The sequence below is a fragment of the Lepus europaeus genome, chromosome 4, assembly GCF_033115175.1.
Source record: "Lepus europaeus isolate LE1 chromosome 4, mLepTim1.pri, whole genome shotgun sequence".
Taxonomy (NCBI): Eukaryota; Metazoa; Chordata; class Mammalia; order Lagomorpha; family Leporidae; genus Lepus; species Lepus europaeus.
In genome coordinates this window covers 164,978,511-165,001,050 of record NC_084830.1, presented here as the reverse complement: position 1 = coordinate 165,001,050, position 22,540 = coordinate 164,978,511, and the positions used below count along the sequence as shown (strand labels likewise).

General features: G+C 50.3%; 2 protein-coding genes across 2 annotated transcripts; both read right to left on the bottom strand.

Moving 5' to 3' along the window:
- Nucleotides 1-254: 254 nt before the first annotated feature.
- Nucleotides 255-1,250, bottom strand: LOC133758845 (olfactory receptor 2L2-like). Its single transcript, XM_062189980.1, has one exon. The coding sequence runs from the start codon at nt 1,248-1,250 to the stop codon at nt 255-257; it is 996 nt and encodes a 331-aa protein (XP_062045964.1).
- A 13,643-nt stretch (nt 1,251-14,893) lies between these two features.
- Nucleotides 14,894-15,832, bottom strand: LOC133758844 (olfactory receptor 2V1-like). The gene has a single exon (XM_062189979.1). It carries the CDS (start codon nt 15,830-15,832, stop codon nt 14,894-14,896), a length of 939 nt encoding a protein of 312 aa, XP_062045963.1.
- Nucleotides 15,833-22,540: the final 6,708 nt, after the last annotated feature.

The following is a 22,540-nucleotide window of genomic DNA, read 5'->3' as shown; positions in this document are numbered from 1 at the left end:
CTGACCCTCCCCCTCCCCCCCCAAACTGTGAGCTCTCCAGTGCCCTGAGGACAGCTTGTGTCTTCCTCAGTACAGGGTGTTTGAGCCAATGAGTTCATTTGTGACCTGGGCCTCCATGGGCAAAGCTGGTGCTTGGTGCCATTGAGAGAGGAGTTCTGTGGCTTCAGATCTGTGGCCAGAACTGCTTTGGACTGTGTCTGGAGCCATGGCCAGGTTGTTTCAACTCTTTACACACATCCAGGGCATTGAGGATCTCATCCTAGAATGCGTCCTGTCCTCCAGGCCCTGGAAAGCCGTCGGAAGGAGTCGTCCAGCTTCCGCAGGGGGCGCGCACCGGCCACTGTGCTCCTCAGAGCTGTGAGCACATCCTTGTTTCTCAGACTGTAGATGAGGGGGTTCAGCATCGGGGTGAGGATGGCATTAAACATGAAGAGAGACTGGTTTAATGTGGGGGTCTTAGAGGAGCCAGGCCTCATGTACACCAAGATTGCAGGGCCAAAGTAGAGACTGACCACGCACAGGTGGGAGGAGCAGGTGGCCAGAGCCTTGCTCCTGCCCTCAGGGGAGTTCATACGGAGGACAGTGAGGAAGATGAGGGCGTAGGAGGCCAGGATGAGGCCCAGGGGGATGAGGACCACCAGGAAGCTGGAGACCACCACTGACTTTACATAGGTGGAGATGTCTTCGCAGGTGAGCTTAAGCAGGGCCATGACCTCGCACAGGAAGTGTGGGATCTCCCGGCGACGACAGACGGGAAAGTGCATGGCGTAGGCTGTGTGAGCCAGGGACGTCGCGGCCCCTCCCGCCCAGGAGCCAGTGACCATGTGTGTGCAGGTGGCGTGGCTGACAATGGTGGCGTACCTCAGCGGCTTACAGATGGCCACGTAGCGGTCCAAGGCCATGAAGGTCAGCAGGAGGCACTCCGCGATCCCCAGAGTTAAGCTGAAGAAGATCTGCACTCCACAGCCCACCTGCGATATGGTTCTCTTCCCCGAGAAGAAGTTTGCGACCATTTTGGGGACAGAAGTTGAAATTAACGCCAAGTCAATAAGGGAGAGCTGGCTGAGCAGGAAATACATGGGGACGTGGAGCCGCGCGTCTAGCCAGATGAGGACAACGAGGGCGGCGTTGGCCATGACAGCCACAGTGTAGACCAGAAGAACAAGGCCCATGAGGACGATGAGGTGGCTGAACTCAGGCCAGAGCCCCAGGAGAACGAAGTCCGTGGTGACAGTCTTGTTGGCCTCCATGGCCGGCATCACCAGTGCCCTGAGAATCCAGGGAGGAGCATTGCTTCCCAGGATACCGTGCAACTGGTCTACCTCCTCATCCCCCAGGCCTCCTCCAAATAGGCTCGTGACTGCTGCTTTCCTGGCTGTGGTCTCTTCAGCACTGTGAGCCACTTCTCAACATGCAGGATTTTTTTTCTTGTGTGTTGCTTGGTAAGCTTATTTACCTGTGATTACAAACTGTAATCACTGATGATAGGTCCCTTCTAATGTCCTATCAACAATAGGCAATCATTTGATGAGCAATTGCCATGTGCTTTCCTCAGTAAGCCATTGCATCACCAGCTCGAGGTCCTTTGCATACACAAGAGAGGAGTTAGGGTCACGTAAGACGTGGTCTTGTGAGGTGTCACGGCGATGGAGTTTGTCTTGAAGACAGAAGGGAGAGGCAAGACCTGGGGGGAAAAATGCCTGCAGAACTGAGTGTGGGCTGTGCGCACCGTGTGCCTCCCACTGCAGGAGCCCCGCACCCCCGCACCCCCCCCCCCTTCTGCTCCATGAACCCTTCCTGCTCTGGTCTGGATGAGAACAGAAGGCCAGCTGGGCCCTAGCATGGGGAGTGGCTTCCCAGCTGCGGCTGCTGCCAGTCACAACCGCTGCCCCCCTTGAATGCCCTTTGAGTCCGTTGCCAGGCTCAGCCACGGTGGGGGCTGAGGCCGCCAAGGGGAATTCACAGGGACACGGTGAAGGACACGGTTAGGACGCGGTTAGGCTCTGGCTTGCAAAAAGGTCATTTGCCTCTCTCGTGTTTAGCACCAGCTTGGTCAGAATTAGAGGCAGCCTTGCGGGCCAAGGAGGGTACGGGGGCTGGGGGCTGGTACCGAAGTAGAAGCCACCTTCCCTAAATGGCCTCACTCTCTGCAGCCTTGGTCAGGTTGGGCTGTCAGCCGTGTCTGCCTCACATCCCCTGGACCATGGTGCAGACACGTCCCAGCCACACGAGGGTGATGCCAGGGTCAGCAGCGTTAACGGGTTGTAGACATTTAGAGCACAGCCTGGTCATCAGTGTTGGTCCACGCCAGGCAGCTGGGAGGTGGCCTCTCAGAAGGGGCAAGATCGGTGCCTCAGGCTCCAGATGACTCACTCAGCTGTCTACACCTGCATTCAACAGGCCGAGCCTCTACTGTGTGTCTTGCATTACACCCATACCCAGAGGGGCAACTAAAATGCAATATTTCACCCAAGAACTTGTTGCTGGTGTAGGAGTGTAGTGGGGGTCAGGACAGTAAGCAGTTTGTGGGCTGGGGGCATTGAAAGTCAGCTTTGTTTTAGTGGCTGGAGCCCTAGGACCTCTCCCAAGGCCCCCTCCATGCTCCCTCCGCCCCACCCCTCCTAGGAGGTGTTCGCTTCCATGCCTCTGTGCCCTGCTGTCCTCAGCCTGTGCCGGTGCAGGTGGCAGTGTGCCTCCTGGCATGGCTGCTTGTGGACGGGCCGCCTCTCTCTCACCCCTCTGCATTGCAATCTTCCCAGAAGTGGAGCTCTGCTTTTCTTCCTGCTTAAATACTTTGAACTTCCAAGACTTCCTGGCCTTGTGACTTGAAGAGATAGGTGCTCAACGTTGGTGCAAAAAATTAAATTTTATTTGCATGCTTTCTGATTGAGAGCTTCTGAGAAATGACTACTTTGATCCTCAGAATTCCATGGAAGTCATAAAAATCGACCATTAGGAAATAAGTTAAATTTGATGGATAAAAAAACCAACCCAAGTGTTCACCAGTAATAAGAAAACGCTTGCCACTGTGCCTTTCCCAGAGGGCCAGAGGACACCCTCTGGACGATTCTGTCCATGAGGCCAGGCCGAGGGGCACCGGCAAGGTGCAGGCTGTGCCCTGAATAAGGAAAGAAGCCTGCTGGAGCTGAGCCACTTGGCCGAGAGACGTGTCCGTTATGCAGTCAGGCCACACAGGGCCAGGGAGGACCTGGGCTCCACCCGCTGGGTCTTCCAGCAACTTCCAGGCTGCTCCTGTCATCCATGCCAGAGCAGTATGAGTCCTGGTCTTCCCGTCAGTTTTCCCTTTTTAATAGGATGCATCTCAGATGATACGTTCCAGGTAGTCATTTACTTGACTTAACCCATATTTATGATCAGTTAGGTCAATGGCAGATGCATGCATTCAGCATCTTCTGTGTTAACAGATCTGGAAATTAATTCCTCATCTTCCCCCTCACTTCCCTCATTCATTCGCTTGGTCACTCCCACACTCTGTGGGTGTCTACTGGGCCAGTGTCCCTGCTGGACAAACTCTAGCCTAGGCTATAAGCATTCGGGTGTGGGCAGGCCCACAGCTCCAGCCTCAGGGAGCTCCAGGGGAACAGACATGCTGTGATCGTGCTAAAACCTCGTGGAACCACACGGGCTGAGGGCTACAGAGAAGTAAGGGGCTCCTCTTGTTTTAGCCACATCTCGAAGTGTGGGAGGAAGGGTTACTGTTGGACGGGGCCATTCAGAGGACAGGGTTCCGGGCTGCTCAGGCTGGGGAGGGACAGGGATGTGGTGTGGGCAAGAGCTTGCCTGTTGGTGGCTGGGCAAGGCGGCAATGGCACCAACATGATCGTACTGGGAAGGGAATTCCCGGGACAGGGGAGCAGGCAGCACCTGGACACCGGTGGATGCCTGGTGCCCGTGCCCTGAGCTCTGGCTGTCGTCTGACTAAGCGGCAGGCACGGTACTGCATCACTGGTGAGGATGCAGTGCCCTCCCTGGGCAAGTTACAAATGCACAGAGCAGGGGAAGGGCGGGTTCTGTTCCGACGCTGCCTGGACACACGCGTGCTTGTCCGGACTGTGAATGCACCACTGTTCTCGGTCACAGACCTGATTTCAGGATCCGAAGCTGACTTCTCCGTTTGACTCTTTATTCCTCCCAGTTTCCCTGGCCCATCTCATGAGCCCAGGGACCCCAGAGCATCACTCGCACTACACATCCTGTCCATTTCACCTGCCATCTCAGTGGTCAAGGAAAAACCGGGGTCTGTAACGTCAGCAGGCTGAGCTGCAGGGCCAGCGCACGGGAAAATCCTGGGCCACTTTGGCCTCGCCCCGCTGAGCTGTGTTCCGGCAGCCGCCCCGACACTTGGCAGGGAGACTTTCGGGGACACTGCCCACACTGATTGCCTGTCTTCTCATCCTCTTTTATCCATTTAGCTTTCTGCTATCTTTCTTTCAGCACTTTCATCCAGGGATGAACGCTCCCCTCTATCCCAGCCGGTAATCCCCTGTCTTTTCCTTGGCCTCCTGGAGGTTCTGCCTGACATGGGGACCAGACCATGTTGTCCACTTAGGGAAAGGACGGTCCTCGAGCCCAGAGAGGCAGCCTACATGGAGGGGCCCATTTCTAGAGTTCGCTCCCGTGTCTCTTGTTCTTGGTCATTGTAAGTATTTAAACATCAATCAACTTACAGCAAGAACAGACACCTTGGGGGTAGTTAGTCAAGAAAGAATATCTAGTTCCTCAGAGTTGAAAGCATTTAGATACCGCAGTTCGGTCTACTACATTGAAACATTGAAAGCAAAGTGACACCATTCACTGCCTGTGCCTTGTCAGACCACAAACCTCCACGTGTATCCGCGCTTCCTTCTGCTTTCTGTCGTCCCTGATATCAGATAGAGAGAATCAGGCTCCGTTCTATCACCAGTCTAGGAATGAAAAAGAGACCTGGCACCCTTTGGCCCGCCTTCAGGGAACATGCTGTTGTGACGGAGTCCGGGTGCCCCAGCAGCCTGGGGGGTCAGCACCCCGCAGTGATGTCGGACCCTCGGCTCTTGCCCTTACACAGCAGCTGGGGCTGTGCTCAGCTTTGGAGCAGCTCCAAAAGTGTTAAGGCAGAAGCACAACTCCTCCCTGCCCTGGGGCTGGGCGGGGGACGCCTGCCACGTCCTCACCCTCCACCAAACAGTGGTAACCTCAGATCCAACCATGGCCATGGCAACGGCCACGGCCACGGCCAGCCGCGGCTCTGTCAGGAGGGACCGGTGGGACCAGGTGGTCCTGGCTAATGCGGTGGTAGTTACATAGCTGGACTTTCCTTTACCATCTGCCTTTGTCAATTGCCCTGAATTACGTATTGCTTGTATATTTTGGCTCATGTTTAGCTAGCACTTCATTTTTATTGTGTATGACTGTAATGGGCTTCATGTGTGGTGCTTTCCTCCCTGTGCAAACCAAGCAGAGCTGGGGTAATCCTGGAGGAGGCCGCACAGACCCTGCCCCATCACACTTCATTAACTGAGGAAGCCGAGCCGTGGGCCGTGTGGTCTCCCGCTCTGAGCTCCTCGTTACAGCAGGCGGGCGCTCAGCAGTCCCCACACACGGCCACATTGGTCCCAGTGTCGCTCCGCAGGGCTGGGTGCTCCCGCACATCCAGGTGTCAAAGTGCAAGTCCAGAGAGGTCAGGTCTTGGCCTGAGGCCTCAGAGCACAGGAGCGGTGGGGCTGAGCCCCTAACTTCTCCAGAGCCAACCTCACTGAGAGATTTTCTGTGGGGGACACAGTGATGTCCTCCTGGTCCCGAGCTGGGAGGGCAAAGCAGAGAGTGGAAACTGATCTAGCCTAAGCGCTGGTAGTGCAGACCCTCGTCCAGAACTTGAAGAGCATCGGGCGCTTGCATCGACCAAGCACACAGCCCTGTTCCAGCCCCGCACACTGGGCCCATCAGTTCATACCCAGGGGGTGACTGAAATTCTATCATCCTTAAAGTGAGTCACCAGTTGTTACAGCATTAAAATGGTTGCTTTCCTTTTTGGAAGTCAGGAAAACCTCCTGCACCTGTTCTGTACCTTAGGGTGTAGCAGATCGTGCTGGCTACCTCGCGGCCAGCCGTGCTCTGGTCAGCTGCAGCGGGAGCTCCTTCTCCGGAGAACTGGGGCTCGCTTCCCTGCTCCGGGTCTGTTCAAAGACCCTTACCAAGAATAGGAGGAGCAAAGAGAGGCCAAGGGTGCGGTCAGAGCTGGTGTGTCTGATGTGGTTCAGACCTTGGCTAAGTGCCTGCCTCCAGGGGGTGTCCTGGAAGCGTCTTGTCCCCAGACTTTAATTAATGTGACATTGTGTCCTTGGTCCGAACTCTGCAGTCATTCTCCAAAGAGAAGCAGTGCCCCACACAGGGCCTTTTGGCCCCGGGCTGCCTGGCACCTTCCCTTGGCTCTGCCTTCCCCTGCCCCACCCTGTGTTCCCTGAGGTAGCAAGAGGAGGACAGGGCCTGGGGCCACTTCCCTGGGAGTTGAGTTTGCAGTACATCTGCAGTGCCTTGTCCATGAGACTGACAGAATATCCATTACCCAGAGCATGAATGAGGGATGAGGGCTGACAGCAGTTCCTGGAGAGGGCGCATTTCATCTCGCATGCCGAGGACCTGTCGCCAGTCATCAGCCTCCATGCTCTGGGCTCCACGGGCAGCTGCCTGGGTAGCTTTATAGTGATTATTGTGTTGCTAGTGGCAAAGTCCAAAGTGAAAACCAATTCAGCCACACTTCATTGTGTGTATAAAGCTTTCACGGGCTACACGCATGTGTCGTGGTATCTGTGCTGGACAGTGTCCAGGGAAAATGTGCCATCTCACAGACCTGGCGGGAGGGCTCCTGTCACAGCCTTTCAGGAAAGCAGCCTGGCGACATGCGTTTCAACACGCTCACCCTTCACACCAGCCTGCACAAATGGCAGAGCCACGAGATAAGCCACGTGTCCATGCTGTTCAGTGGAACTGCCCAGTCCTGTGGAAGCAGAAGCGTGAGCACTGTGCCACACATGTGTGCACACACACATGCACACACATGTGCACAAACACACGTGCACACACACGTGTGCACACACGCACACACATTATCTGGGTATCTGTCAGTGAGTCTACCCCGGCCTGCTGGAACGTCTCCCCGAGTTTTTGTTGTTCTAGCTGCTGCTCCCCACTAGAGTGGAAGCGCCATGAAAGCTGTGGGTTTCTCTTCTTCACGTCATGTTCCGTGCTGTGCCTGCGGCATAGGCAGTAGAGTGGCCTGCCAGGAACACTGATTTTGTGAATGAAGCACACTGGTTACTCCTGCCCTAACCATGAGCACGCATGAAGAAGCCTTGCTTCAGCTGAGGCACAGTGGGACAGTTCGGCCTCCTACCTGTGCCAGGACTGGCAGCCTGGGCTGTGCTGGTTCCCTGGGCAGGGCTGGCAGCCTGGGCTGTGTTGGTTCCCTGGGCAGGGCTGGGAGCCTGGGCTGTGTTGGTTCCCTGGGCAGGGCTGGCAGCCTGGGCTGTGCTGGTTCCCTGGGCAGGGCTGGGAGCCTGGGATGTGATGGTTCCCTGGGCAGGACTGGCAGCCTGGACTGTGTTGGTTCCCTGGGCAGGACTGGCAGCCTGGGATGTGCTGGTTCCCTGGGCAGGGCTGGCAGCCTGGGCTGTGATGGTTCCCTGGGCAGGGCTGGCAGCCTGGGCTGTGTTGGTTCCCTGGGCAGGGCTGGGAGCCTGGGCTGTGTTGGTTCCCTGGGCAGGGCTGGGAGCCTGGGCTGTGTTGGTTCCCTGGGCAGGGCTGGGAGCCTGGGATGTGATGGTTCCCTGCGCAGGGCTGGCAGCCTGGACTGTGATGGTTCCCTGGGCAGGGCTGGCAGCCTGGGATGTGATGGTTCCCTGGGCAGGACTGGCAGCCTGGGCTGTGTTGGTTCCCTGGGCAGGACTGGCAGCCTGGGCTGTGTTGGTTCCCTGGGCAGGGCTGGGAGCCTGGGATGTGATGGTTCCCTGCGCAGGGCTGGCAGCCTGGACTGTGATGGTTCCCTGGGCAGGGCTGGGAGCCTGGGCTGTGTTGGTTCCCTGGGCAGGGCTGGGAGCCTGGGCTGTGATGGTTCCCTGGGCAGGGCTGGCAGCCTGGGCTGTGATGGTTCCCTGGGCAGGGCTGGGAGCCTGGGCTGTGTTGGTTCCCAGGATCATGGCTGGCAGCCTGGGTTGTGATGGTTCCCTGGGCAGGGCTGGCAGCCTGGGCTGTGTTGGTTCCCTGGGCAGGGCTGGCAGCCTGGACTGTGTGGTTCCCAGGATCAGGGTTGGGAGCCTGGGCTGTGATGGTTCCCTGGGCAGGGCTGGGAGCCTGGGCTGTGATGGTTCCCTGGGCAGGGCTGGCAGCCTGGACTGTGTGGTTCCCTGGGCAGGACTGGCAGCCTGGGCTGTGATGGTTCCCTGGGCAGGGCTGGCAGCCTGGGCTGTGATGGTTCCCTGGGCAGGGCTGGCAGCCTGGGCTGTGTTGGTTCCCAGGATCAGGGTTGGGAGCCTGGGCTGTGTTGGTTCCCTGGGCAGGGCTGGCAGCCTGGGCTGTGTTGGTTCCCTGGGCAGGGCTGGGAGCCTGGGTTGTGATGGTTCCCTGGGCAGGGCTGGCAGCCTGGGCTGTGTTGGTTCCCAGGATCAGGGTTGTGAGCCTGGGCTGTGTTGGTTCCCTGCGCAGGACTGGCAGCCTGGGCTGTGTTGGTTCCCTGGGCAGGACTGGGAGCCTGGGATGTGATGGTTCCCTGGGCAGGACTGGGAGCCTGGGATGTGATGGTTCCCTGCGCAGGACTGGCAGCGTGGGCTGTGATGGTTCCCTGGGCAGGGCTGGGAGCCTGGGCTGTGCTGATTCCCAGGATCAGGGCTGGCAGCCTGGGCTGTGATGGTTCCCTGGGCAGGGCTGGCAGCCTGGGCTGTGATGGTTCCCAGGATCAGGGTTGGGAGCCTGGGCTGTGATGGTTCCCTGGGCAGGGTTGGGAGCCTGGGTTGTGATGGTTCCCTGCGCAGGGCTGGCAGCCTGGGCTGTGCTGATTCCCAGGATCATGGCTGGCAGCCTGGGCTGTGTTGGTTCCCTGCGCAGGACTGGCAGCCTGGGCTGTGTTGGTTCCCTGGGCAGGGCTGGGAGCCTGGGTTGTGTTGGTTCCCTGGGCAGGGCTGGCAGCCTGGGCTGTGTTGGTTCCCTGGGCAGGGCTGGGAGCCTGGGCTGTGTTGGTTCCCAGGATCAGGGTTGGGAGCCTGGATTGTGTTGGTTCCCTGGGCAGGACTGGGAGCCTGGGTTGTGATGGTTCCCTGCGCAGGGCTGGCAGCCTGGGCTGTGCTGATTCCCAGGATCAGGGCTGGCAGCCTGGGCTGTGATGGTTCCCTGGGCAGGGCTGGCAGCCTGGGCTGTGATGGTTCCCTGGATCATGGCTGGCTGCCTGGGCTGTGTTGGTTCCCTGGGCAGGGCTGGCAGCCTGGGCTGTGTTGGTTCCCAGGATCAGGGTTGGGAGCCTGGGTTGTGATGGTTCCCTGGGCAGGGCTGGCAGCCTGGGCTGTGTTGGTTCCCTGAGCAGGGCTGGGAGCCTGGGCTGTGTTGGTTCCCAGGATCAGGGTTGGGAGCCTGGGTTGTGTTGGTTCCCTGGGCAGGACTGGGAGCCTGGGTTGTGATGGTTCCCTGGGCAAGGCTGGCAGCCTGGGCTGTGTCAGACTCAGGGGCCAGGAATGGGAGCCTGGGCTGTGTTGGTTCCCTGTGCAGGGCTGGCTGCCTGGGCTGTGTCAGAGTTAGGCCAGGACTGGCAGCCTGGGCTGTGTCAGTGCTCACAGCTCTGCAGTCCGTCCTTTCACTGCCACTGAACGGCCACCCTGCTCCACTGTGGCTCTCCCCGCTGAGTTCAGAGCTCCACAGGCAGACTCAGGACCACTGGAGGAGCAAGACCTTTTCAGCCTCATGTTTTGAGGATTTTTAACTTTTAAGATATTAAAGGATTTTCTATCCTTGTGGCTGGTGGGCGTTGTGATATCAACATGCTGATTTGTCAAAAAGGCCTCAGTTTCTTGGGTGGAAATAATCACCCTAATGTTCTTTATTTCCAGTTGTCTCTGGGTTCAGGAAACGTTGGCAGCCAGAGGGCCCTGTGTTCGGTTGTCTCTCCCCTGCGTGCCCATGTGCCGTGTCCATGTCCCACTTGTAGCATCTCTAGCTCCTGAAAGGTGGTTATCTTATATTTTCCTTCAGAAAAAAAATGAATTTTACCCTCCTGTCCCAGGCACCCTAGTCCCCATCTGAAAACCTTATTTATTCAGTAACAAGATTTTCCACTGAGAATGTGCTTATTAGGCTGTTTTTGCTGTTTTGCATTTTACTTATTTATAGAACAGACATGAGTTGTCCTACAGCGACAACAAAATGCACGTGGGAGAACTGTTAGAGCCAGAAATAAGAAGCATGAACAAGAGAACAGGTAGAAGGACAGGAATTATTATTCCACTAAGACAGAGTCACACTTCCTCAGCGTTACTTTGTTCTGAAATTCTTAAATTTAATTCTTTCCCTTTGTAAGGATGATTATTTTGTGACAGCAAGGTTTGAAGGGAAGTTCTCAGGGCCCCTCCTTGAATCCGATTCCCAAAACATGACTCATTCTTCTGAAAAAAATTGAAGGAGCAATTTTTGATATTGTTGCCATGGTTTGAAATTTGATGTCAAATTCTTTAAATTTTAGATAAACATTAGAAAACCTGTTTTGTTTTTTGAAAAGATATAACTGATGAAACTTTGGCTAAACTAAAGAAAAAGATGACTCAAATAAGTAAAATTAGAAATTAAAAATGAAGCATTACAATAGATACCAAGAAATACAAAGAATCATATGAGACTGCTATAAAAAACTTATATCCGAAAAACCTGGTAGCCACAAAGAAATGGATGAGTTCCTAGACACACACAGCCCACCATGACTGAATCATGAAGAAAGAGAAAACCTGAACACTGATAGTGAGGGGGGATGTTGAGTCTGCAATACAATCTTCCCACAAAGGGAAACACATGCTTTCCTGCTGAATTCTGTGAAACAGTTAAAGAGAAACTCACACCATCCCTTTCAACATCTTCCCCCAAGGTGGAGGGCAAACACTTTGATACTCATTTCATGAAGATAGCATTTTCTTGACCAAGCTGGACAACAATGCTACAAAAAAAAAAAAAAAAAAAAAAAAAAAAAAAAAAAAAAAGAAAGAAAGAAAAGAAAAAGAAACCACAGGCCAGTATCTTTGATGAACTAAGATACAAACATTCTTAACAAAATACTAGTGCATCAAATGGAACAGAACATTAGAGCGAGCAGTCGCCACGATCAAATGGGATTCCTCACAATAGTGCAAGGATGGTTCAAAGTACGCAGATCTCTGGACACGAGGCGCCATACTAACAGGATGAGTGGCAAAAACAATTTATCTCAATAAATGCAAACAGTGTTTGAGAAACCCAACAACTCAACATCCTTCTAGGATAAAAGCTCTCACCAAATCAGGTATGGAAGGAATATACTCAAACACGGTAAAGGCCATGCATAGCAAATCCACAGCTGATATCTTACTTAGCGAGGAAAAGTTTAGGCTCAAAGATTTCCCTCAGTGATGTGGAACAAGACAAGGATTTCCTCTCTCATCACTTCTGCTCAGTATAATCCTGGAAGTCTAGCCAAGACAAGCAGGCAAGAGAAAGAAATAGGTGGCATACGAATTGGAAAGGAAGAAATGAAATTTCACTGTTTGCAGTGAAACTTATATTATATTACACATAGAAAACACTAAACACTCCACCAAAAAACTGTAGAACTAATTAACAAATTAAATTTGCATGATATAAAACAACATACAAAATCAATAGATTTTTAATGAACTCATAACAAACTGTCCAAAAAAATCAACCCATTCTATAATAGAAAAAAAGTTACTTAGGAATTAATTTAATCAAAGAGACAAAAAAGCTTACACACTGAAAACTGTAAATCACTGATGTAAGAAATTAAAGAGACTTATAAATAAGATGATTTACTGTGCTCTTGGATTAGAAGAGTTACTGTTTTTAAAATGTGTATATTAACCAAAGTGATTTATAGATTCAGTGCACTCTCTATCAAAATTCCTGTGACCTTTTTCAGATTGTGAAAAACAGTCCTGTATTTGTATGGAACCACAAAATATCTCAAATAGCCAAAGAAATCTTGAGCAATAAACAATAAAGCTAGAGACATCACACTTGAAAACATACTGCAGAACCATAAGTTATCAAAAAAGCATAGCACTGCCATAAAAAGGACGTAGAAGTCACTGGAGCAGAGTAAAGAACCCAGAAATAAACACACACGTTGACTGTCAATTGACGTTCAACAGAGATGCCAATAACACACAACAGGGAAACGACTGTTCAGCAAATCAGAGCTGGGACAATGGGATAACCACACACAGAAAAATGAAAACAGACCCTCTTGCTGCATCATAAGCAACAGCCAATGCAAACTGGATTGAGTTCTGAACTACAAAATGTGACGCCGCGAAAATGCTATGAAACACAGGAGCAAAGTTCTTTGACATTGGTGTAGACGTTGATGTTGGGATATTAACCCCAAAGCACAGGCAACAAAAGCCAAAACAGAGAAATGCGTGTGCATGAAACTAGAAATCTACCTAACAAAGGAGGCAATTTACAGGTGAAAAGATAAGCTAGAGAGTGGGAGACACATATTTGCAGCCACACATCTGATAAGTAGTCAGTATTCGAAACACATAAGGAACGCACATTACTCAGGACTTGGAAAACATTCTGTACAAGTGGCCAACGAGGACGTGAAACGTGCTTGAAGTCATTAACTGTCACAGTGATGACACAAGGTGATAGCTCCTTAGACCTGGTATTTAAAAGAAGATAAAATTTGAGAAGTGTTGGACAGGATATAGAAAAAAGGGAACACATACACACTGCTAATGGAATGTAAATTAGTAAAGCCATTATGGAACATGGCCCCTCAAATAGTAAAAAAAAAAAAAAAAAACCCAGATATGCCATATGATTCAATAATTCCATACTGGGTCTGTCCACGGGACACAGGATCAGTATATCAAAGTGATATCTGCACTCCCATGTTCATTCCGGCATTATTCACCATAGCCAAGGTATGGAATGAACCGTTTACCATGAATGGGTGAATGGGTAAAGAAAACATGATGTGTGTGTGAATATATATACGCAATGGAAAACTGTGCAGCCTTAACAAGGAAGGAAAACCCATCGCTGAGACAGCAGGGATAGACCTGGGGTAGGTTATATTAAGCGAGGTAAGCCAGGCACAGAAATATAAACTCCACATGGAGCCAAAAGTTGAACTCACGGAGCAGATAGAATGGTGGCGACCAGGGGCGGGGAGGAGGGAGTTGGGAAGATATTAGATAAAGGGCAGAAAGTTTCCATTAAACGGAAAAATAATTTCAAGGGACCTATTACATAAGGTGATGATTATAATCAATAACAACATATTGTATTCTATAAATTTGCTAAGGGAGTAGATTTTAGGTGTTCTCACCATGAGAAAAGTTATAGATCTGAGGTAATACACACGTTGATTATTTTGATGTAGCCATCCTAAAATGTATATTTCAAAATAACACATTGTACATTATAAATGCATATTGTTTTTATTTCCCAATTAAAATATATTTTTAATTTCCTAAAGCTCTGTTTTTGCATTTCCATAATAAGATCTCCAAGGGAGTGATTGTGGTATATTAGAGGGGAAGGTTCTAGGAGTTGGTAATTCCTTCTGAATGAAAATGTAGCTTTCTATTTTGTCGCTTCACACGCCTATTAAAAACACATGTAATTAATCTTAATGTTCCTTTTACCCATATACAGTATTCACTTTTTTAAAGCATATACAGAATATGTCAACATTTTGGAATCATCTGCAATATAGCCTGCTTAAAATTATATTCTGTTATAAATATTTAAATCTTATTTTGAATAAACACCTAGCTTTATTTTTTTTTACTACTCTACTTACTCCATTTTATGTACTTAAAACTTTTAAAGTATGAACTGTTCCAAGTGCAGTGAAAAGTTTGTTCTCTATCATTTATGAGAATAATAATGCTAGTTTTATTAATGACCCCATCACATCCTGCAGGCACATTTTAAAGAGATGGGGAAACATCGCGACTGATAAGTTGTCTGCTAGGCTAGTCTAAAGAGGTAACTTGGTCAACAAGCAGCAGCGGCTCCCATCCACGGATGCACGCAGAAGTCACTGAAGGTTTCACTGTGAGATTCCTGGGCCCAAGTCACTGATTCCAATCTTGTAGGCCTCAGACCAGCACAGAACTGGTGCTGGCAGCCAAGACTGCAGGTGAGCAGAGAGCGCTGTTGGGAAGCTCATGCCGACTGCAGACTGCACAGTCAGAAGATGAAGGAAATGAGCAGTGCTGGGGCTGAATGAAACCCTGCGGATGCTCAGCCATCTCCTCGTCTTTCCTGTTCTCCGAACCTGACGCTTCCAAGGCACCGTCTGTGCTCTGGACAGCGTGCTGGGCTCTGACTGGCCTCTCCTCATGGTCGCAGCACACGTCTGTGAAGAACGGAGCACGTGGCTGTCAGACAGGAACCACTGAGAGGACTACGGGGCAGAGTCCCACCCCTCGCCGGAGTGTCATCCAAGACAACTGGGCAGTGGTTCTGGTATGGAGGGAGGAAGTGGGTCTACGCACCTTTTCTGCAGAGGAAGAAACAGTGCCACCCAGTAGTCAGCTGACTTTTCCAAGATCTCACAAGGGTTCTTACTGAACTGAGAAACGGCCCCTTGCTGGTGCCCCGAGCGCCTTCCTTCAGCTACCATGGTGTTTCCCCTCTATGTGGAGGACAGACATCTCCCCATCAACCTCTTCAGTGCGCCCAGAACATCCTTGTTCCTGAAACTGTAGGCGAGAGGGTTCAGGAGAGGAGTCAGGACCGTTCCAAACAGAAAGAGACCCTGGTTCAGCCTCGGGGTCTTGGCAGCGCCAGGTCTCATGTAGATAAACATCCCTGGACCGAAATAGAGACTCACCACACAGAGGTGAGAGGAGCAGGTGGCCAGAGCCTTGCTCCTGCCTTCGGAAGAGTTCATTCGGAGGACGGCCAGGAAGATGAGCACGTAGGAGGACAGGATGAGTGACAAGGGCAGCAGCAGGACGAGGATGCTGGTCACCACCACTGCCTTCTCATAGGCAGAGATGTCCTCGCACACAATCCTAAGCACGGCCATGACTTCGCAGAAGAAGTGGGGGATCTCGCGGGGGCTGCAGATCTGAAAATGCAAGGTGAACACCGTGTGGCCCAGGGAAGTCAGTGCCCCCCCAGTCCACGATACGGCAGCCATCTGCAAGCAGACCCTGGGGCTGACGATGATGGGGTACCGGAGCGGATTACAGATGGCCACGTAGCGGTCGAAGCACATGAGTGTTATGAGGATGCATTCCGCAATGGCCACGGTCAGGGAGAAGAAGATCTGGGTCCCACACGCCAGAAACGAGATGTCCCGCCAGCCAGAGAAGAAGTTGGCGGCCATCTTGGGGATGACGCTGGATGTCAAGGTCAGGTCCATGAGCGAGAGCTGGCTGAGCAGGAAGTACATGGGCGTGTGGAGCTGGCTGTCCAGCCAGATGAGCAGGATGAGAAGGGTGTTGCCTGTGAGGGCAGCCACGTAGACCAGAAGAATGAGGGCCACCACGGCGGTGATGTGCCCGAGCTCGGGGAAGAAGCCTAACAGGATGAAGCCGGTGGTGCCTGTCTCGTTCACTCTGCCCATGGTGCTCTGTGGCGTTATGAGAGATGTCATCAAAGTGAAGTGTTAATCATTCAACTTTGTTAAAGAGCAATGTTGTGACTGTGACCAGTTCAGACATATTTCCCCATGACCTTGACCATGAATGAGGCAATTCTTAACGTTTTTCTTGTCCTTGTGTTACTTTCTTTAGGGACCAGAGTACACCCGTGATGATGTGTCCCATTAGTTTCCCATCGCTCTGTGAGAGTTCAGTGCTTCTGTCAGTAAAATGTTTCAGCAAAGATTTATGCTTATTTCCAGGTTTAAAAAATGATATGCTTGGCTTCACCAAGGTCAAGGACTGACATTGCTAATTTAATTTATAGGGGATTTTAAAAATATTCATGCTGTACTAGAAATCTGATTCTGGCCAAAACAGTTTGAGGGAAGAGTAGTCCGTGGAGCTGTACACATGGTTATTTCAGTTTTTAACCTAATTGGCCCAATTTGCTATTCAAGAAAAAGATTCATTCTGTGAGGGTACGTCAAAAAGTTTGCTTAAAATTAAATTTAAATATAACTTGACTTGATGTAAAAGGTCTTCAAAAACTTCCAGGAAAATGTGTGTTACAAAACAACAGTGCATGGATTTCAAATTTTTTTGGTACCAAGACATATTTATCTTTTAATTCCATTTCCAAAAGCTTTTTGAAGCCCCCTGATAGTTACGTGGTCTGCAGCGAATGTCGTAGTTCAGTGTAGTTAAATCTCACGCTAGCTGTAATCACTACAGCGGCACAGGGAAGCTGGAGGGTTTCTTCCCCAGGCTGGCTGATGGCTTCCTTTTCCAACTTGCTTAGCCCTCTCTACCCTGCACCAGCGCGTGTTCAACCCTTCAAACTCTGCACAGACTCTGGCTAGTTTTTCACAGGAGAGAACTCAGCCTTCTTCCCTCAGGCTCCTATGACCTCATCACAAACAAAGAAGAAAGGATAATTGTAAACAAGAAGTAGCCACAGAGATAGCTGCCAAAATCTGAATAAGAGCAAATTTATTCTAGCAATCTATATTTTAAAACATTGCAACTCTAAACTTAACATAAGGGAATATTAATCTTATGTGGGGCAGGGGGGGCTCCAATCAAAAAGGAAACAAAGTTGCCAAGCCTTCGCTCCACAAGGCCGCTGAGCCTTTGCTGGCGTTTGCCGCGCTTCCGCATCCCAGTGACTCAGCATTTCCAACAATCCAAGATGGCCCCCGGGGGAGGTACCTAGCCTGACAGGAGACTTCCGTATTCGTGGACAGTATGTGTCCTCAGCTGTGATTGGCCCTTGAGGGCGTGCCCGGCTCATGTCCTGCCTGACCTTCAGCTGGTTGGCTCGGTTCCCTTGCGCCCTGGACGGCCCCCTTTCTGTGTCTATAAAAGCTCTTCCCCTCCCAATAAAGTTGAGAACCAGGCTGCGTCCTGGGCATTGACTGATCTCCCGGCTCTGGTGTGGTTCCTTTGCCGCCAACACTCATCATCTGCTCGGCCCCTGAGCTCCCCAGGCTGGCCCTGAGGAGCTCTGTTGGACCTGCTGCCCTGTGACGAGCAGCAATCTTAGAATGTTTATAACAGCGCAACTCATTAGAACAGGTTAAAGACAAATATGTCTGTTAGTTACATGAAACTGATACAATTAATCATCAAACATTAGAACAACCCTAGTAAACCAATAGCAGAATTAAATACTCCAGTAGATTCTTCTGTTATCTCCTTGACAGTCTCTGACATCACGTCTCCGTGGCATCACTGAAAACGTACTTTGTGAATGGTTGGGCTTCTCCCCAGGCTGCTTGCTGGAAGGTGTGTTGATGTGCATGTCAGCGAGGTTCACAAGAAGTCCCGGTTCCCTTTGATCCTGCAGGATCTGTGCCCTCCCCCACCCTCTCTGATGAGTGAGAACGGAGCCTGGTGCAGTGGACTCCTTGCCCTGTTCTTGTGCTACACATGATTTAACGTACTCAGTGATAAGTCTGGAATCCAGAAGCTGTTCTCCCTTGCACAGCCACTGAGCTGTGCAAACTTCCTGTGAATAGCTAGCAGCCCTCTGGGGTCTGGCACTGCCCGAGTAGCCACCCGTCTCCGTCTCCAGAGCCAGCTTTCACTGGAGCGTTCTCTGGCCGTCACCTTCAAGTTGAGGGATTATTACTCATCATGGTCCATTGTCTACATGTTTATGGGTATTTGAGAGATGATAAACTTTGAGTTTGCAGGTGGATATAAATTTAGGACTGAAAAATAAGTGATGTCACAGAAGCCAAGAGTGGAATTGTGGTTAGGGAAGGTAGGGGAGCAGAAGACATAGGGAGAGGCTGGTTAGGGTATAAAGTGACCACATTACAGGACAAATGAATTCTCATGGTTAGGGGACAGAAAGACCATGTTCCAGGAAAAATGAATTCTTGTGTTCTAGATCCTTACAGTAGGCTCATAAAGGTAGTAACTTACTGTTTATTTTCGGATAGCTTGAAGAAAGGTTAATAAACATTTAAGGTGATGGACACAGCAGTTCCCCAATTTCGTCATCACACCATGTGTACCTGTGCTGAATCATCATACTGTACCTCAGAATATGTATTTCTGTATATAACTTCATATATTTAATATAAACACATGTGCAATGTGTACCGACTTTAACAACTGACACTTCTAATGAGCGGATTGTCCAGCACACGTCTTATTCCCATCTGCCTTCAAGTGCATCTTGGTGTGGTCAGTGACTGGTCTGTGCCTGACCTGGAGCTATTAACTGTTGCAATGCTGAGACGTCAGAACAGCCAGGTCTGGGGAAGCTGGTGTACTTCAGAGCAGCCCCGGGGGCTCAGGAGGCTAGCAGCTGCCCTATGTGGCTTCCTAGTCTGGCCTCATCTCCCATCAAGTGCTGCTTCCTACGATTTTCAGACCCCTGGACTTGGCCAGGTTCTAGTTTCATAAGCTCTCCTTCCAGACTGTTCATCGTAGCCGGGGTTGCAGCCTGAATCTCACCTACATTTGCAGTTGTAGGTGTTGCCCTCCATCTCATCTGCTAAGCCCTGCGGTCTGTGATGGTCACAGAGGAATCGTGCTGGCTCGTTCCACCTCTCCTTCCAGATCTGTCGTGTGCCCGACCAGCAGAACCGTCAGTGAAATCTGTGAAGTTGGGATCCTTTTGATGGACTCTAGGCCCTCAGACTCAGGGTAGTGGCTGGACAGAGCCAGAGACTTGTAACACGGAAATTGTGTTTCTAACTAAAGGCAACAGTTACTTTGCCCTGTGGTCCCTGCGGCTTCCCAGAGCTTCGCAGTGTCTCCTCTCAGGGGGTGAGGGAGGGGCCAGCCCTCTTGTGCCCCCATCTGAGCAGTGGTGTGCAGCTTAGTGTGATCACACAGCTGACAGCATTCCTGCCCCTGGCGGTGCTCTCTGCCTAGACCGAGCCTGCTGTATGCGACTGACAAATGATTAGCAGCGCTGTGCGATGCATTTTCACAAACTGGAAACCTTGGGGCCTTCCCGTCCCTCTCTAGGTGCTTACCTTATCGTGTGTGTACAGCCATCTCTGGTTCTCAGAAAGTGCAGAGTGCTCCGAGTTCCTTCTGCCCATGGGTGCTCATGATGGAAAGATAGTAAATGATTTCAGTAGCAGAAGATGAGCCATACAGAAATCCTTGAAGTGCACTGAATGCCCTGGCTCCCTGAGCTGGTGGGCTGGGAGCTGGGGGCCAGCCAGCCTGTGTCCCTGAGCTGGTGGGCTGGGAGCTGGGGGCCAGCCAGCCTGTGTCCCTGAGCTGGTGGGCTGGGAGCTGGGGGCCGGCCAGCCTGAGCCCTACAGCCTCCAACTCCCAGCTCAGCCTTGCACTGCTCCTTAAGGGCAGACGCCCAGGCGCGGTGTCCTAGAGGAATCCTCTCCCTAGGACATAATTAGGGGTTTTCAAACCAGCCTCCAGCCAGTCTCGGAAGTTTGTTTTGGTTAGTTTTTGGTCAGTGCTGCTGCCATTTGCTAAGAGCCCAATTGGAATTTTCATGGACTTTTTATCCCTAATCTCATGCACTCGTCTATTAAGTTACTGATAATTTCTGTCCAACATCTTGTTTCTTCCTGTCCTCTCTCTTCCCAGGAAGCACCTCCCCTCTAAATTATGCATTTTATGCTCTTTTCTTACCTAAATTCTCCCCTTACTTCAAGATCAGAATAAAGTGTTGTCTTTCTCTCTTGCTGTTTCCATGGTGAATATAGTTTTCTTAGTTATGGCTTCTCTGACTCTCTCTGCTTCTCACACCCACGTGTGCCCTTACTGATCTGTTCCCACTCTCTGCAGGTTGGCAATGGGACCTTACGCTAAGGAAGCCTTGGGTTTTGTTCTAATCCTCACCGTGTTCCTCATTCATGATAGATTGTGTTATTCTTATCATGTATCCACTTAATATTAACTAGCCTGGCAATAAAATCAACAGTGCTGTTTCCAGTTAAATAAATGTATCAATTCAATAAAACCTGGCATAATGTGGGGGAACTGATTTAAGGAATAAAACCATGATACAGGAGAATAATGGTGCAATGATATACATTTGTATGTATGTATGTGTGTATAGATGCTGCTGTAAAAGCAAATGTGTAGTGCAGGGATGTAGATGTGAGAAGACGCTGCTGTGGCAGAGGATGAGTGGTGTGATGACGTGTCTGTGAGGTGTCACCATAGCGGTGATATGTGTGTGTGCAGGTGTCGCCTTAGCTGTGATGAGCGGTGTGATGAGGTGGACATGTGTGTGCAGGTGTTGCCATAGTGGTGATCATGTGTATGTGATGATGTCGCCATAGTGGTGATGACGTGTGTGTGTAGGTGTCACCATAGCGGTGATAAGTGGCAGGATGGTATAGACGTGTGTAGATGCTGCTGTAGCAGTGGTGAGTTATGTAATGATGTTTATGTGTGTGTGTGTAGATGCTGCTACGGAGAGGATGAGTGGTGTGATGAGGTAGACGTGTATGCAGGTGTTGCCATAGTGATGTTGAGTGGCAGGATGGTGTAGATGTGTGTGTAGGTGTCACTATAGTGGTGATGATGTGTGTGTGCAAGTGTCCCCATAGCAGGGATGATGTGTGTGTGACGGTGTTGCCATAGTGGTGATGAGTGGCAGGATGGTGTAGATGTGTGTGTAGATGTGATGTGGCTGTGGCAGAGTATCAGTGGTGTGGTGATGTCATTGCACATGAGTACTATGATTAACAAGTGTATGGAAAATAATAGCAGAAAACTTACGGACATAACCACTCCTAATAGGAATAATCAGAAAAGATCTCCACCACAACACATGATGCCCAAGCTTTCAAAAGTAAAACATAAAGACCCTAAAATATGCACAAGAGAAATGCCAGATTACCTTCAAATGATCTCCAGTTAGACTGATGGCTAATTTGTTATCAGAAACCCTAAAGGCTATGAGAGAGTAGATAGGCATTGTCCAAGTCCTAAAAGGAGAAACATTTTCAACACAGAATACTGTACCCAGCAAAGCTCTCATTTATAAATGAAGGTGAAATACCTTCTAAAACAGACAGAAATTGAAAGAATTTGTCACCAATCATTCAGCTTGACGAATGATACTTAGGGATGTGCTACACACAGAAACGGAAAGAGGGTCAGCATCATGAAAGAATGTGAAGGCAGAAAATCTTGCAGAGTGCAAAGGAAATCCAAAGCAAACAGTAGGAATATTTAGGGAAATCATAATATTTATGGAAAAATGGCAAGACCAAGAAGCTACTTATCAATAATAACCTTGACTATAAATGGCCTTAATTATCCAATAAAAGGTCCAGAATGGGGCCGGTGCCATGTCTCACTTGGTTAGTCCTCCGCCTGCAGTGCCAGCATCCCATATGGGCACCGGGTTCTAGTCCCAGTTTCTCCTCTTCCAGTCCAGCTCTCTGCTGTGGCCCGGGAAGGCAGTGGAGGATGGCCTAAGTCCTTGGGCCCTCCACCCGCATGGGAGACCAGGAGAAGCACCTGGCTCCTGGCTTCGGATCAGCACAGCACCGGCCATGGCGGCCATTTGGAGAGCGAACCAACGAAGGGAAGACCTTTTTCTCTGTCTCTCTCTCTCACTGTCTATGACTAGACCTGTCAAATAAAAAAAAAAAAAAGATCCAGACTGGCTGAGTGGATTAAAAAATTAGATTTATTTATTTGTTGCCTAAAAGAAATATATCTCACCAACAAAGATATGCACAGGTTAAAAGTGAAATGATGGAAACAGATATTCCATGCTAATGGAAAGCCAAACAGCAGGAATAGCCATCCTAACAGCAGACAAAATAGACCTTTAGTCTTTGTTAAAAGAGACAAATAAGGGCATTATGTAATGATTAAGGGGTCACTCAACAGGAAGATGTGACTACAGTAAATGTATATGCATCCAATGCCAGGGTGCCTGACTGTTTAACACAAATGTTAATAGATGTAAAGGGAGACTCAGGCTTCAATATAATAATAATGGGGGGACTTCAACACACCATTGTCATTAATGCATAGATCAACTAGACAAAAAAACCCCAACAGAACTAACTCACACTGTGCACCAAGTGGACCTAATTGATACCTACAGGACATTTCATCCCCCAGGGGCAGAATACACATTCCTTTCATTGGTGCATGGAACGTTCTCTGGGATAGAACATATGCTAGCCATAAAACATCTCAACAAATCCAAAAAGGAATTGAAATTGTAC

Coding starts and splice junctions, on each gene's coding strand:
- LOC133758845 (XM_062189980.1), bottom strand. CDS start 1,250: ATGGAGGCCAACAAGACTGTCACCACGGACTTCGTTCTCCTGGGGCTC.
- LOC133758844 (XM_062189979.1), bottom strand. CDS start 15,832: ATGGGCAGAGTGAACGAGACAGGCACCACCGGCTTCATCCTGTTAGGC.